The following is a 15,993-nucleotide window of genomic DNA, read 5'->3' as shown; positions in this document are numbered from 1 at the left end:
TCAACATCTCTGATTATTAGGGAAATGCAAATCAAAACTACCATGAGATACCACCTCACACCAGTCAGAATGGCCATCATGAATAAGTCCACAAACAACAAATGCTGGAGGGGGTGTGGAGAAAAAGGAACCCTCCTGCACTGTTGGTGGGATTGTAAATTGGTACAACCACTGTGGAAAACAGTATGGAGATTCCTCAGAAAACTAAAAATAGAACTACCATTTGATCCAGCAGTCCCACTCCTGCGCATCTATCCAGAGAAAACCATGACTCAAAAAGACACATGTACTCCAATGTTCATTGCAGTACTATTTGCAATACAAAACACAGAAACAACCTAAATGCCCATCAACAGAGGAGTGGATCAAGAAGATGTGGTACATATACACAATGGAATATTACTCAGCCATTAAAAGGAATGAAATAACAGCATTTTCAGCAACATGGATGGACCTAGAAATTACCATGCTAAGTGAAGTCAGTCATACAATGAGACACCAACATCAAATGCTTTCACTGCATGTGGAATCTGAAAAAAGGATACAATGAACTTCTTGGCAGAACAGATACTGACTCACAGACTTTGAAAAAAACTTATGGTTTCCAAAGGAAACAGTCTGGGGAATGGGGGGATGCGCTGGGGGCGTGGGATGGATATCCTATAAAATTGGATCGTGATGATCATTGTACAACTATAAATGTAATAAATTCATTGAGTAATTAAAAAAAAAGAAAAAAAATCCTGTAATACACCATAATGGAAAAGAGTATAAAAAAGAATATATATGTATAATATATATTATAACCATGTCACTTTGCTGTACAGTAGAAATTGGCCCAACATTATAAAGCAACTGTACTTCAATAAAAATTTTTTAAAGTGTGAAAAAAAATTAAAAAATAAACTCATCAGAGATATATGTATTTATTTCTGACTCTCTGACACTTACGCCAGATTCACTGTCTTGATTACCAGAGCTCTGAAGCAAGTTTTGAAACTGGGATGTTGAGTCCTCCAAATTTTTTGTTTTTCAGAAGTTTTTGACTATTCCAGGTCCTTGGATTTCTATAAGACTTTTAGGAACTGTCATAAAAGGCTCTTAGAATTTGGGTTAGAATATTCAATGAATCTGAAGAGCAATTTGGGTAGCACTGCCCATTTTAACACTATTAAGTGAACATTCTAATGCATAAACATGGGGTTCTGGCCCATTTACTGACAACTTCTTAATTTCTTTCAATGTTTTATAGTTTTCAATACACAAATCTTTTACTTTTTTTGGTTAAACATATCCCTAACTATTTTATTCTTTTTGATGCTATTATAAAATGGAATTACTTTCCTAATTTCATTTTTGGATTGTTCGTTCCACATTTATTCTTAATTCTTATATCCTTCAACATTGCTAAACTTCTTTATGAACTAGTTTTTCTGTGGATCCCTAAGGATATATATATATATATATATACAAGACCATACCATCTGCAAATAGAGACAGTTTTACTTCTTTTCCAGTCTGGATAATGTTAATTTTCTTTTTCTTGTCTAAATGGTCTAGCCATAACCTGCAGTACAATGCCGAATAGAAGTAGTGAGAGCAGACACACTTGTCTTATTTCTGATTTTAAGGAAAAAGCTTTCAGCATTTCAATATTAACTATGACGACAGCTGTGGGTTTTTGGTAGATGCTTGTTTTCAGCATGAGGCAGTTCCCTTCTAGTCTTACTTTGCTGAGTGTTTTTACCAAGAAAGAATACTGGATTTTTTTTGGGGGGGGGGGGAGTGCTGTACTTGTGGCATATATAAGTTCGAAGGCTAGGAGTGGAAGGGTGGACTCGGAGCTGCAGCTGCCAGCCTACACCACAGCCACAGCAGATCCGAGCTGCATCTGTGATCTATGCCTCAGCTCACAGCAACAATGGATCCTTAAGCCACTGAGCGAGGCCAGGGATCTAACCTGCAGCCTCATGGATACTAGTTCTTAACCCACTGACCCATGATGGGAACTGCAGAATACTGAATTTTACCAAATATTTTCTCTTCACCTATCAAGATGATCATTCACCCCTTATTCTATTAATACAGCATATGATCCAATGACCAACCTTGGTCATGATGTACAATCCTTTCATATGTTGTTAGATTCAGTATTTCGTTGAGGATTTTTTGCATTTACATTCATGAAGAAAATTAGTCATAATTTTCCTTTTTTCCAAACTTTTTTTTTTGCAATTTTTATTGTGGTGAAAAAACAACACATAACACAAAACTTACCATCTTAACTGTTTTCAAGTGTAGAGTTCAGCAGTATTGTGTATATTGACACTGCTTTAAAATAGATCGTCAGAATTTTTTTTCATTATGACAAATTGAAACTCCACACCTACAACTCCTTTTCCTCCCTCCCCCAAGCCCTGGTAATCACCCTTCTACTCCCTGTTTCTACGTATTTGATTAGATACTACAGACATACTGTCTTTTCGTGATTCTCTTACTTCACTTAGCATAATGCCCTCAAGTTCATCCATGTTGTAGGCTACGACTGGATTTCCTTCCTTTAAAAGGCTAAATAATATTCCACTGTATACACCAATTTTGTTATTTGCTAACAGACATTTGGAATGTTCTACCTCTTGGCTACTATGAATAGTGCAGCTATGAACGTGGGTGTCCAGACTTTACTTTCAATTCTTTTAGATATATACCCAGAAATGAGAATGATGGATCATAAGGTGACACTGTTTTTGTTTGGTCGCACCATGGCATGCAGAAATTCCCAGGCCAGGGATCGAACCTGTGCCACAGCCAGGACAATGCCAGGTCCCTAACCTTAAGCCACCAGGGAACTCCAAGGCAATGCTGCTTCTAATTTTTGAAGAACCCCACACCCCACTGTTTTCCATAGAGGGTGTATCATTTACAATGACACCAGCGGTGCACAAAGGTTCCCATGCCTCTATGTCCTCACTAACACTTGCTATTTTCTGTTTTGTTTTTGATAGTAGCCATCCTAAAGGATGTGAGGTGAAACATTACTGTGGTTTTGATTTTCATTTCTCTGAGGATTAGAGATGTTGACTGAGCACTTTTTCATTGCCCATTGGCCATTTGCATATCATCCTTGGAGAAATGTCTATTTAACCCCTTTGCCCAATTCTTATTTGGATTATTTTTGTTGTTGAGCTTTAGAGTTCTTTATATAATTCGGATATTAACCCCTAAAGTTATGATTTGAAAATATTCTCTCCCATTTTGTATGTTGCCTTTTCACAATACTGATTGTGTCTTTTGATGCACAGACATTCTTTTATTGGTATCAGGGTAATACCGGCCTCACTGAATGAGTTGGAAAGTATTCCTTCCTCTTCTCTCTCTTGGAAGAGTTTATGACAGACTGATGTTAATTCCCATTTAAACATTTGGGCTTTTCTTTATGGAAACTTCTTTTTTTTTTTTTTTGGCCACATTTGCGGCATGCAGAAATTCCTAGGCCAGGGATGGAACCCGTGCCACAGACGTGACCATGATGGATCCTTAATGTGCTAGGCCACAGGGAACACCAACATTTTTTTCTCTTTAAATTACTAATTTCATCTCTTCGCTTGTTATAGGTCTTAATATTTTTATATTTCTTCTTAAGTCAGTTTTTGCAGTTTGTGTCTTTGTAGGAATTTTGTTTCATCTAGATTATCTAATTTGTTGGCCTACTACTGTTCATAGCATTCCGTTATAATCCTTTCTATTTCTGTAAGGTTGCTGGTAATTTCCCTTATTTCATTCCTGACTTTAATAAGCTGAGTCTCCTCTTTCTCTTAGTCTGTCTAGCAAAAGTCTTGCCGATTTTCTTTCTTGAACATCTCAAAGAACAAATTTTTGGTGTCGATAACTTTGCTGCTTTTCTATTCCTTCATTTTTTCCCCAATCAATTCTTTATTGCTTTCTTCTGCTTCCTTTTAGTTTGATCTTCCTTCTTCTAGTTTCTTTAGATAGAAGAGTAGGTCATTAATTTGAAGTCTTTTTCCTGTTTTCATGTAGGTGTTCATAGGTATAAATTTCCCTCTAAACACTGCTTTTGCCACATTCCATAAGTTTGGGCATGCTGTGCTTTCATTTTCATTCATCTCAAAGTGTTTTCTAATTTCCCTTGTGATTTCTTCTTTGACACATTGCTTATTTAGGAATGTATAGCTTAATTCCCACACATTTGTGAATTTTGCCAAATTTCCTCCTGTTACTGATTTCTAATCTTATTCCACTGTAGCTGGAGAATACACTCTGTATGATATCAATCCTTTTAAATTTAAAGAAGCTTCTTTTGCAGTCTAACATAAGGTCTATCCTGAAGAATGTTCCACATGCACTTGAGAAGAATGTACATCCTGCTGTTGTTGGATAGAGCATTCTGCTAGGTCTAGCTAGTTCTGGTGCTATTGTTGGATAGAGCAGTCTGCTAGGCCTAGCTAGTTTTGGTGCTATTCAAATCTTCGATTTCATTATTGACCTTTTTATCTCGTTGTTCTATCCATTATTGAAAGTACAGTACCGAAGTCCATTATTGAAAGTGGTATTACTGTTAAACTGTCTTTTTCTCCCTTTAATTCTGTCATTTTTTGATTCACAGATTTTGGGACTGTGTTCTTAGGTGTATTTATATTTAAAACTGCTATATTTCTTTGATGGATTAACACTTTCATCATTATAAAGTGTGCTTCTTTGCTTCTAATAATTTTTGTCTGAAAATCTGTTTTGTCTGACATTACTATAGCCACATTTCTGCTCTTTCAGTTACTGTTCACATGGTATCTTTTCCAATATCCTACTTTCAGCTTTTTTGTGTCTCTCAATCTAAAGTATGTCTCTTGCAGACAACATATGGTTATATCATATATTCTTAGTCCAGCCTGCTAACCTCTGCCTTTAACTGAAAGTTTAATCCAATTCCATTTAAGGTAAACTCGTAGTGCAGGATTTATACCTGCCTTTTAAAAAATTGTTTTCTATTATGTCTTAGACCTTTTTGTTCCTCTATTTCTCAATTACTGCTTTATTTTGTATTAAAATGATATATTCTAGAAACTATCTCTTTAATTGCCTTGTCATTTCTTTTACTACGTATTTTTAAGTTACTCTTTAAAATGTGATTTCCCTGAGGATTACAATTAACATCTAAATTTATAATGTCTACTTTGGAATAATACTATCTTAATTTCGATAGCATATAAAAATTTGCTTTTATGTAGCTCTGTTCCCCACCCTCCCCCATGCTGTTGTTACAAACTGTATCTTTATACTTGTGTGCCCATTAAGACAAATTTAAGGTTACTGCTCTATGCAGTCATCTTTTAAACCAGATAGGAGAAAAAAAGTTTACAAACAAAAGGTACCTTAATTTTGTGTTTTATATTTACCTGTTTAGTTACCTTTACTAGTGCCCTTTATTTATTAATTGTCTAGAGTCCTTTCATTTAAGCCTGAAGGATGCCCTTCATTATTTGCAGAGAAGGTCTGGTAGTGACAGTTTCTTAAAATTAAATACTCTCAGATAAAAATTAATTTCCCTTTCCTTTTTGAAGGATATAGATTTTTAATGGACATAGAATTCTTGGTTGACAGGTTGGATTTTCTTTTTTTTTTTTTTTAAAGCTTTGCATATATTATCCTACTGCCTTCTGGCCCCTTAGCTTCTGATGAGAAATCAACTGCTAATCTTACTGACCATCCCTCTTTTAAGTGATGAGTCACTTCTTTATCGTAGCCGTTAAGATCCTCTATCTTTGACTGTGATGAGTCTTGTTATGAATTTCTTTGAGTTTATCACACCAGATCCTCAACCTACTGAGTGAGGCCATGGATTGAACCCACATCCTCACAGAGACTATGTCAGGTTCTTAACCCACTGAGGCACAATGGGAACTCCTATTCTTGTACTTTCATTCAGATATTTAGATATGATTTCTTTTAGTTCTTTGCATATATTTTAAATGAATGATTTTTTTTTAAATCTATATTTCGTCAAGTCCAATGTCCAGGCATCTTCACAGACATTTTCTGTTGACTGCTTATTTCCCTGTATATGGGGCATACTGTTTTGTTTCCTCAGAATTGTTTGTTGAAAACTGGACACTTTAAATAATGTGGCAACCCTAGAAATCAAATTTCTGTGTGCCCATCAGGGACTGTTGTTAGGGGTTTTTCTCATTTCTCATTGTTTAACAACTTTCCTAAACTCATTTTGTAAAGCTTGCATTCTTTATAGCATTCTTTATAGTATGTGGCCACTGAAGTTTCTGCCTAGTGGTCTGCTAACGACTGAACAGAGATTTCCTACACACTTGAAACCAATAAGCCTCCTGGTCTTTGCTGAGGGACTCTGTATGAGTTTGGAGCCATGCCTTCAACACTCACTCAACCAGGTTGCTGACAGCTCCACCTTAGCCTTCACTTCCCAATTGTGCAGCTCCTTAAGGGTCAGACAAAGGTGAGAGTTTAGGGCCTCCTAGTATACCATGTATGTGCTTGGCCTTCTAGATTCCCAGGAATATTTTTAAGCTTTTCAAAGCCCCTATATATTTTGACATCTATAGGCATCTCATTCTCCAGTTTTTCCTTTTAAGCTTTTTGGTTGATTGTGAAAGTTTTTGACAGTTTTTTTCCATTGCTTTTATGGAGAAGCAAATTTTTGGAGGTCCTTACTCTACTATTTTCATTGCCTTCTTGCTCTTGACTTTGACTTTTGAATTGCATTAGGTATACTATATAAACTATACATGCAGCCACTGTACACCACATCTGAGAATCTCATCCTACTACAGAGGAATGAAATGGCTGAGAAAGTTATAAAGGAACACAGGCATAATTTCTCTGTCTTTAGTGCTATACAATCCAGTTTCAAAGACAAGATACATACCAAATAACAGTAATAATAATAAAAGACAGTATGAGTGCCTGGTACCTTTGGGAACATAATAAATGTTGATTTAATAAATAACAAACTAAGCCCTAACTGAGTGATAAATGCAACTCTTATACAATTTCAGAGAAGGGGTTTACTAGGATGGAAAAAACACCACAAAGAATAGAGGTCTCCTGGATCTTGACAGAAGTCTAGGACAGTGGTAAGAAGAGGGAAGAAAATGCCAAAAAAGAAGAACCATTTGAAGTTTTAAAGGGTTTTAAATATTCTTTTTTTAAAAAAATTGAAGTATAGTTCATTTACAATGTTGTATATTAGTTTCAGGTATAGAGCAAAGTGACTTAGAGATATATATATACATATTTCAGATTCTTTTCCCTTATAGGTTATACAAAATATTGAATACAGTTCCCTGTGCTATACCATAGAACCTTGCTGGTTATCTATTTTAGTAGTATGTATATATTAATTCCAATCTTCTAATCTACCCCACCCCCCTACTCCCTTAGGTAACCTTAAGTTTGTTTTCTGTGTCTGCGGGTCTATTTCTGTTTTACGTATGAGTTCATTTGTATACTTTCTTTAAGAGTCCACATAAGAGATATCATATAATATTTGCCTTTTGTCTGGCTTACTTCACTTAGTATGATCATCTCTAGGTCCACCCATGTTGCTGCCAATGGCATTATTTCATTCTTTTTTATGACCGAGTAATATCCCACTGTATAAATATACCACATCTTCTTTATCCACTCAACTGTGGATAGGTATTAGGTTGCTTACGTGTCTTGACTATTGTAAACAGTGCTGCCATGAACACTGGGGTACCTGTACCTTTTCGAATTAAGGTTTTCTCTGGATATATGCCCATGAGTGGGATTGCTAAATCATATGTTAGTTCTATTTTTAGTTTTCTGAGGAACTTCCATACTGTTTTCCATAATGGCTACACCAATTTACATTCCCACTTACAGTGTGGGAGGGTTCTGATTTTTCACACCCTCTCCAGCATTCATTGTTTGTAGACTTTCTGATGATGGCCATTCTGACTGGTGTGAGAGATTACCTCTCTGTAGTTTTGATTTGCATTTCTCTCATAATTATAGCTGTATGTCTTCTTTGGAGAAATGTCTATTGAGATCTTCTGCCCATTTTTTGACTGGGCTGTTTGATTTTTTTCATACTGAGCTTTGATCTATTTGTATATTTTGAAAAAGGGTTTAAAATATTCTTAATACAAGCCTTTATATATTCTGGATAATTTTTTGTCAGATATGGGTGCCAATATATATGGTACTCATAATATGGTACTCACAATATGGTACTCACAAATAAATGACAATAATAAAGTATTATGAGAGGAGGATTCACTGAGGGAATAATGGGAGATAAACTCATCAAGATCGGGGTTAGGGAAAGGCTTGAACGCTAACACAAGGAGTTAGGAGTTGATTCTACAGGCCAGAAGATGGTAAACTATGGCTAAGGCCTTCAAGCTAAATCTTGCTGGCCATCTATTTTCCTACGTAAAGTTTTACTGGAACACAACTGTGCCAGTTTGTTTCCTATAGTCTATGGCTGCTTTCACAGAGTAAGTTCAGTTGTTGCAACAAAGCCCACGTGGCCCAGGAGCTAAAATATTTACTATTCGACCCTGATATTGGCCATGACTGGCTCTCATCTTCTGCCTTTCACACACTCAGGCTGCAGCCTCAGCCCTAGATAATGAAAGAATTAAGGATACAAGAAACACTTGAGACTACTTTTTAACATCTAGATATAAAGTGAGAAGCAGCAGAGTGAGGGAACTTTTGCAGGACTTATGACTAGTTGAAGGAAAAGGGTAAAGGGTCAAAAACAACTGAGATTTTGAACTCCTATGATTGGTGGAAAGGTGGTAGTGATAAATGAAAATTCATGTTTGGAGTAAAGCTTGGTAAAAGTACAGTATAGTGAATTTGTCTTTAAACATGTTATGTTTGAGGTATTAGTGAAACTCCCAGTTGGGATACTAGCAGTTGTTAGAGATACAATACTTCCATGTGGGAGAGACGGCTGACTTGGAAAGGGGGATTTAAAAGTTCTTTCCTCATAGTTGAAGCCATAAAAAATTGAAGTGACCTCCTAGGATGGATACAGAGAAAAGATAACCGAGTAAAGGACAAGGTGTTAGGCTATCTTCACAAAGATCAAGCAAAACACAGGTAGAAGTGGAGACAGTGTAGGAATGGCCAGAGAGAAAGGTGGGAGTCAGGGTAGCACAGGATGAGTCATGTAAACTATAAAAGTTGTTTTAAGAATGAAGGCACAAGAATGAAGAAAAGTCTATAAAGGTGAACAGATAAAAGGTCAACTGGAATGGCGAAGTGTCAAAGATGCCAAATAGAATATCAAAGTAGGAAACAGTTAATTTTTCAGGTGAATTGCAACAATTCAGTGCTTTATAACTTTCAAACTAGAAATCCTACAGAGAAGTAGATTTCACATTCATTTATGAAAAGATATTCCACCTTTCTGCTGACTTAATTTTCACTACAAAACAACTCATGTATTAGCTAAAGGATGATCATAATCTCTATTAAGAAGAACCTCCCAAAAAGAGGATTACAGAAATGATTGGGGATAAGAGAGAAATGCAAGGTTATTGAAAACTCTGATGAAAAGACTTACAAAAAGGAAAGGGTTTTGCACCAGAGCACAAAATAAACCAAGAGAAGCCTGGAAGGATAAATAGGTAAAGTGGCCACTTCTCTAAAGATTGCTATAGTCTATTGCAATGCCTTGTCCAACCAACCTCTCTTAATTAAATCAATTATCTTATTGTATTGTAACAGTCTGTCTGTATGTGTAAGACCTAAACAAAGATCACTGAGTGAAAAAACCTTATTTACATCTTCAATAACTAATATCCACATAGTGGATAAATATTCACTGAATCACTATACTAATACATATTTCTTTTTGCAAAATGCTGGGAAACTTAGAGTTAAAAAAATAATTATCTGTTTTCAACTTCCTAACAGGAACATGTCATTAAATGTATCAGGAAAAAATTCAACCCACTGGCCTACAGATCACACAGAGGAAGTAAAGGAAAAGTTTGCAGGTACTTTACGACATTCAATTTTACTTCAAAACTAATTACAAGGTATATTAGCCATGACATAGCTTTTGAGTTACAGATAAGGAAATAAAAGAGAAAATTAGAAGAGGATAAAGCAAAGGACATGACATGAAATGAGTCTATGTTGGTGACCATGCTTAAAAAAAGGAAAAACAGTGTATATGAATTCCCAACAAAAGTATAAAAGGAGGTGGTAGAAACACAAATACAGGAGTGATTCTCTGCATTGGCCACTAGGTGGTGGCATTGACCCAGGACGTTTCAGTAGTAAGGGTTAGCAATCAGAAGCCTGAAGTAAGCAACTACTTGGCTATTTGCAGGTAAGGGACTGTGTAGAGAATGAATGACATTCTATTTGTTTATGTTGATAAAAAAACTTTGAAAGCAAACATTCTGAAACATAAGGAAAACTCATCAACAAATTATCAAATGTTTACTATACACTGCTTATGAAAAAAACAACCGTATTTGTCCACTCACCTTTACTACATTGTCCCCCGATTGTCCATTATTTCTTAAACAATCTAGACATATAGCAATCTGTGGGTCACTTCTGTGATAGTCTTTATCATCTTGATTTTCATCACCTTCTTCATCTACTTTAGGTTTGTCAACTTTTGAAGTATCATCTGTATAATTTAAATAAACCTAAGTTAGATATAACTTGAAGTTGATTTTATAGTTAGGCAACAATATACTAATCATGAAAACAAAAATCAACTTTTTAAAACATTTCTTAAGTTTCTGATGAAGAATAACTGTAAATTTTAGTACATTTAAAATGTTAAAATGTCAACATCGCTGGTTATAAGAGAAATGCAAATCAAAACTACCATGAGATATCACCTCACACCAGTCAGAATGGCCATCATTAATAAATCCACAAATAACAAGAGCTGGAGGGGGTGTGGAGAAAAGGGAACCCTCCTACACTGTTGGTGGGAATGTAAACTGGTACAGCCACTATGGAGAACAGTTTGGAGATACCTTAGAAATCTATACATAGAACTTCCATATGACCCCGCAATCCCACTCTTGGGCATCTATCCGGACAAAACTCTCCTTAAAAGAGACACGTGCACCCGCATGTTCATTGCAGCACTATTCACAATAGCCAAGACATGGAAACAACCCAAATGTCCATCGACAGAGGATTGGATTTGGAAGAAGTGGTATATATACACAATGGAATACTACTCAGCCATAAAAAAGAATGACATAATGCCATTTGCAGCAACATGGATGGAGCTAGAGAACCTCATACTGAGTGAAATGAGCCAGAAAGACAAAAACAAATACCATATGATATCACTTATAACTGGAATCTAATATCCAGCACAAATGAACATCTCCTTAGAAAAGAAAATCATGGACTTGGAGAAGAGACTTGTGGCTGCCTGATGGGAGGGGGAGGGAGTGGGAGGGATCGGGAGCTTGGGCTTATCAGACACAACTTGGAATAGATTGACAAGGAGATCCTGCTGAATAGCATTGAGAACTTTGTCTAGATACTCATGTTGCAACAGAAGAAAGGCTGGGGGAAAAATGTAATTGTAATGTATACATGTAAGGATAACCTGACCCCCTTGCTGTACAGTAGGAAAAAAAAAAAAAAAAAAGAACACACAATAAAAAAAAAAATAAAATATTTCAACCAATTCAACAGTGGAAATTTTTTTAAAAAACCATGAGTGACTTATTACCACATCTTATGACTTCTAGGCTCACTGCAATATCCAAATGAAAGATTCAGGGATTTTCCATCATGACTTAGTGGTAACAAACTGGATTAGTATCCATGAGGATGGGGGTTTGATCCCAGCCTCGCTCAGTGAGTTAGGAACCAGTGTTGTCATGATCTATGGTGTAGGTGCAGACACAGCTCAGATGTGGTATTGCTGTGGCTGTGGTGTAGGCTGGCAGCTGCAGCTCCAATTCGACCTGTAGCCTGGGAACTTCTGTATGCTGCCTGTGAGGCCCTTAAAAAAAAAAAGAAAAGAAAAAAGAAAAAAAGAAAGAAAGATTTAGGACTAGCTTTATTTTGGTCACAAAAATGACTGCCATTAGTGATTAGACCACTTAAAAACTGACAGGATAGAAAAAAATACTTCCAAATTCTATATACATATTCAAACTTAAAACCAAGTACTTTTTAAAACTAAAATGTTAAGTTCTCAGAATATTAAATTATTAGATATAAAATTGTCTAATGAAATAATGAGTAGAATGAATTAACTTTACCACATGCATAGCCATATAACATATTAAAATGCTATCAAAGAAATCTGAATAGCATATTTTATATCATAAACAAAAGTATTTAACCTCTGAGAGTCCAGCAGCCTAAATGTAATGCAACTATAGTTTCTGGCTCATTTATTGAATAGCTTACTTTGTTAAACATGCATTGTGCTAAGCCTGAGGGAACAATATTGAAACTGGAGTGTCACCGTCCTCATCCTGATCGTGTCAGGGTATAGAAGGAGATATGGGCAAGGAAAGGAAAGAGACAGATGGCGAAGTCGATAGGGGCTTTGCTGGAAGAAGTAAAACAGACCAGGTGGCATGCGCATCAGAAGTAATGAACACAAACTCTGGGCTGAAGCAGAGATTCAGGGAAGATTTCCAGATAAAATGTCTCTAAGCTGAAAACTTGAAAGAACTAGCCATCCAAGTGTCAGAGTACAGAAAAGCCCAGCGAGGGGGGTAAGAGGCCAGTTACCTCCCCTTTGATGGCTGTAGCTAAAGCATTACAGGGTGTATCATACAGAGCAGGGGGGTTCTTTATTTTGCCTTTTTATATGGAACCCACATAGACAGGAGCTACCTCTTATGAATCAAACTCAAGCTCCAAGAAAAAGTCCAAATTCTCCACCCAAACTAAAGACCAAAAATGATAAAATACTTTAGAAAGGGAGAAATATGAGAAAAGGAAGATAAACACACAGTAGGTTGTAATCCTTTACTAGCTACTCTGTATGACACAAAAAGTCAGGACTAATCTGACCACACAGTTTCTGATACCAATCCCTGGACTCCTGGTTTCTGGAAAAGGTGTCAGAAACTGGAACATTCAGTCAATTTTACCTCTATTTTTACTATAGCACTACTGTCTAAACTGCAATTTATACTTGGGTAAAACAACCCTTAAGTCATTTTTTTTTTCCAGGCTTGTTTTTTTTTTGCCTATTTTGATGTCATAGATCAAAAATAATCCTCTGCTATCTTATTCCAGTCATTCAAAATTATTCTCAACCTCCCCTGCTATAGGAGGCCAGCCCTGCACACATAAGTAGAACTAATAAAACTCTGATCCCCACATTACACATGAAAAGACAAAGCCATTTTAATGATACATAATGATAATCCTAGGATCTTATGGGAAATCCAGGGCTAAAGACTGAGCTCACAAATGAGCCTATAAAAATACACATCCATCCTTCAAAGATTTCAATGGTCATCAGGCCATCTTGAAACAAATCTCATATTAAATAACAATGGGAAAGGATACTAAAAGCCTTTTCTCTGCCCAGTATTGTCTGCCATTTTGTTTAAATTATTACTATTACTATTGTTATGATTATTATTTTGGGGCTGTACCCACAGCATATAGAAGTTCCCGGGCTAGGGGTCGAATCAGACCTGCAGCTGCTGACCTACGCCACAGCCACAGCAACTTGGGAACCAAGCCACGTCTGTGACCTAAATTATTATTAAAAATTACTGACTGCTAAGTCTCCTGGGATGCGAAAGGGAAATTTGGACACTTAGCATAGGAGAAATATTCCCACGAGGGCCTAGAAATATTTTTCAAATCTCAGGATGTATAAATTGTATCATCCAAGATCCACCTATGAAAAGTTCACTCTAGATTATCAGAGCATAGCAACATCCTGGCTGTCAAGCTATATCCCAGTTCCCTCTCCTATTTAACATACAAAATATAATAAACAAAACAGCAAACTCCTCACTGTTGCAGGATGGGACTAGTTCTTACTTCAGTTTCCCTTAGCTCTCCAGCAAATACTGCTATGAAAAGTGACCAGTTTTCTGTTTTATCTCCTTTTTCTCTCCCCAAAGTCCAATTTCCTCTATTTCCAATTACCTTCAACTGGACTGACTTCAGACTTAGACGCATTTATATAAAATCTTGTGATTTACACAAAAGGTTCATAATCAGAGGCTCAGAATGTAAATAAAGAGACATGTGAACATCAAATAGGAGAAATTTGAGCTTTAAGACAGTGGTTAGTTCACCACAGCTACCAAGCAGTGACCAGCTTGAGAGAGTTCTATTAGATACAGAAGTTTAAAAAAAAAAAAAAAAGTCACCTTCTCCATTTTCTTGAGGCTTATTCTTCTTCCAAAATTCAGATTCACGCTCAAGTTCTTCTAATTTAAAAGAAAAAGGTATAAATGGAAACAATTGTGAAATCTTTAATAGAAATGGTGATTCTACAAAACACAAAAATCTGCAAGAACCCAAAGAGCAACTTACGTTCTCGTAGTCCAGGGACCAACTTAAATATAATTTCCTCTAATGTATTATCCAACCTTTCAGAGAGGAAAAAAGAGAATATGCTAACAATGAAGACATAAAATCCAATATGTAAACAGTTTAAGATCTGTATCCCACACACATTATAAAATTCAGAATACACAGTCAGCAAGTACCACACTCAACTCCACTGCAGGTGGACACAGCAGCCTCCAGTCTGTCCAGGGGTGGACAGATTACAGGCTTGTCCCCAGCTCTCTCTACAGGACTTTGAAATTGCTGCCTTGATTAAGGAGTGAAGTCCTTAGGCGGAGAGAATATAACACAAGAGAATATAACACTGCTCGTTCTGAGCCTGAGCCTCATGGGGCTCAACACATGCTTTGTTTGCTGTGCTGTCCTTAGAATCCTGCCACCGTGAGAACAAGTCTAGAGGAGGAGACACTGTGTCCAGGAGAGCCAAGCTGCGGAGCTAAGGCCATCTCAGACTAGTTCACGGACAGCCCAACCCAACAGGACAGAACCCGGCCCATGTCAGCAGGGCCGGGGCCTGACCAGCTGCTGACTGCAATCACCTGAGTAAGCCGAGCCAAGACCAGAAGAACCACCCAGTCTGTGAACCACACAGAGTTGTGAGGAATGATAAATGCTTTTATTGTTGTTTTAAGCATGAAATTTAGGGGTAAGGTTTACTATGCAGCAACAGCTGATACAGCCACTTTCAAAATCTCCACCACAAACTCTGGCTCTTTCCTATGCTGGGAATAACCTCCATTCCTCTCTTCCAAGAAATTTAAACCATTTGTTCTATCTTGCTAGATTAAAAAACTGTAAATATTTACCTTAACATTTTTCTTGCTTTCTTTTCCTGCTGCATCTGAGTGTAACCCTTCCCTTTCATGGCTTTCATTTCTTGGTCTCATACCTTGCGCTTATAATACCCTTTTCTCTTATCTCCTTCACCCTGCTCAGCTGCATTACCTTCTCTGACTAAAAATACGTATACTTTCCTCACATCTGAAAAACCCCCCATACCTTGGCTTAACCTACTGTCTTTTCAACTGTTAGCAGTTTCTCAACATTTTCTTTCAATTTGAAAGCATAACTGACACTATTTATGCTTCTTTTACTTGACTGAACTCCCCAAATTATCCATATCTTCCAAACTGAGATTTTAAAAATTTTTTAGAATTAAAATTTTAAATTTTAAAATGACTTTTTCATGTCATTTTTCTCCTACCTTGCTCTGCAGCAGTCTGTCAGTGCTGCCTGACACTGCCTCCTTGAAAATTTCCTCTCCTGGTTTTCTTTTTCTCTATTGACTTTCTGTCCCTAAATAACTTTCTTTTTCCAACCGCCTCTCCATCTGCGTATTCCTCTTTGCTCTGCTCTCTGAACTCTGGCCTTTTTCTACAGGTTGCCTTCCTTGAGGATCTCATCCACTTGTCTGGCTTC

The 15,993-nt window shown here is 36.7% G+C and overlaps 1 protein-coding gene across 3 annotated transcripts in view; it reads right to left on the bottom strand.

Annotated features, from left to right (window-relative positions):
* Positions 1 to 15,993, bottom strand: part of PCGF5 (polycomb group ring finger 5) — a 130,173-nt gene that overhangs the window by 24,904 nt on the left and 89,276 nt on the right. For all 3 annotated transcript variants that reach the window (XM_047762408.1, XM_047762407.1, XM_047762409.1), the window contains exons 4-6: positions 14,539 to 14,594; positions 14,373 to 14,432; positions 10,521 to 10,669 (exon numbers count right to left, since the gene is read on the bottom strand). In XM_047762408.1, coding sequence (XP_047618364.1) covers positions 10,521 to 10,669; positions 14,373 to 14,432; positions 14,539 to 14,594 — 265 coding nt within the window. The remainder of the gene's footprint in view (positions 1 to 10,520; positions 10,670 to 14,372; positions 14,433 to 14,538; positions 14,595 to 15,993) is intronic.

The sequence above is a fragment of the Phacochoerus africanus genome, chromosome 15 (genome assembly GCF_016906955.1).
Source record: "Phacochoerus africanus isolate WHEZ1 chromosome 15, ROS_Pafr_v1, whole genome shotgun sequence".
In the NCBI taxonomy this organism is placed as follows: domain Eukaryota; kingdom Metazoa; phylum Chordata; class Mammalia; order Artiodactyla; family Suidae; genus Phacochoerus; species Phacochoerus africanus.
This window is presented reverse-complemented; position numbering and strand designations above follow the sequence as displayed.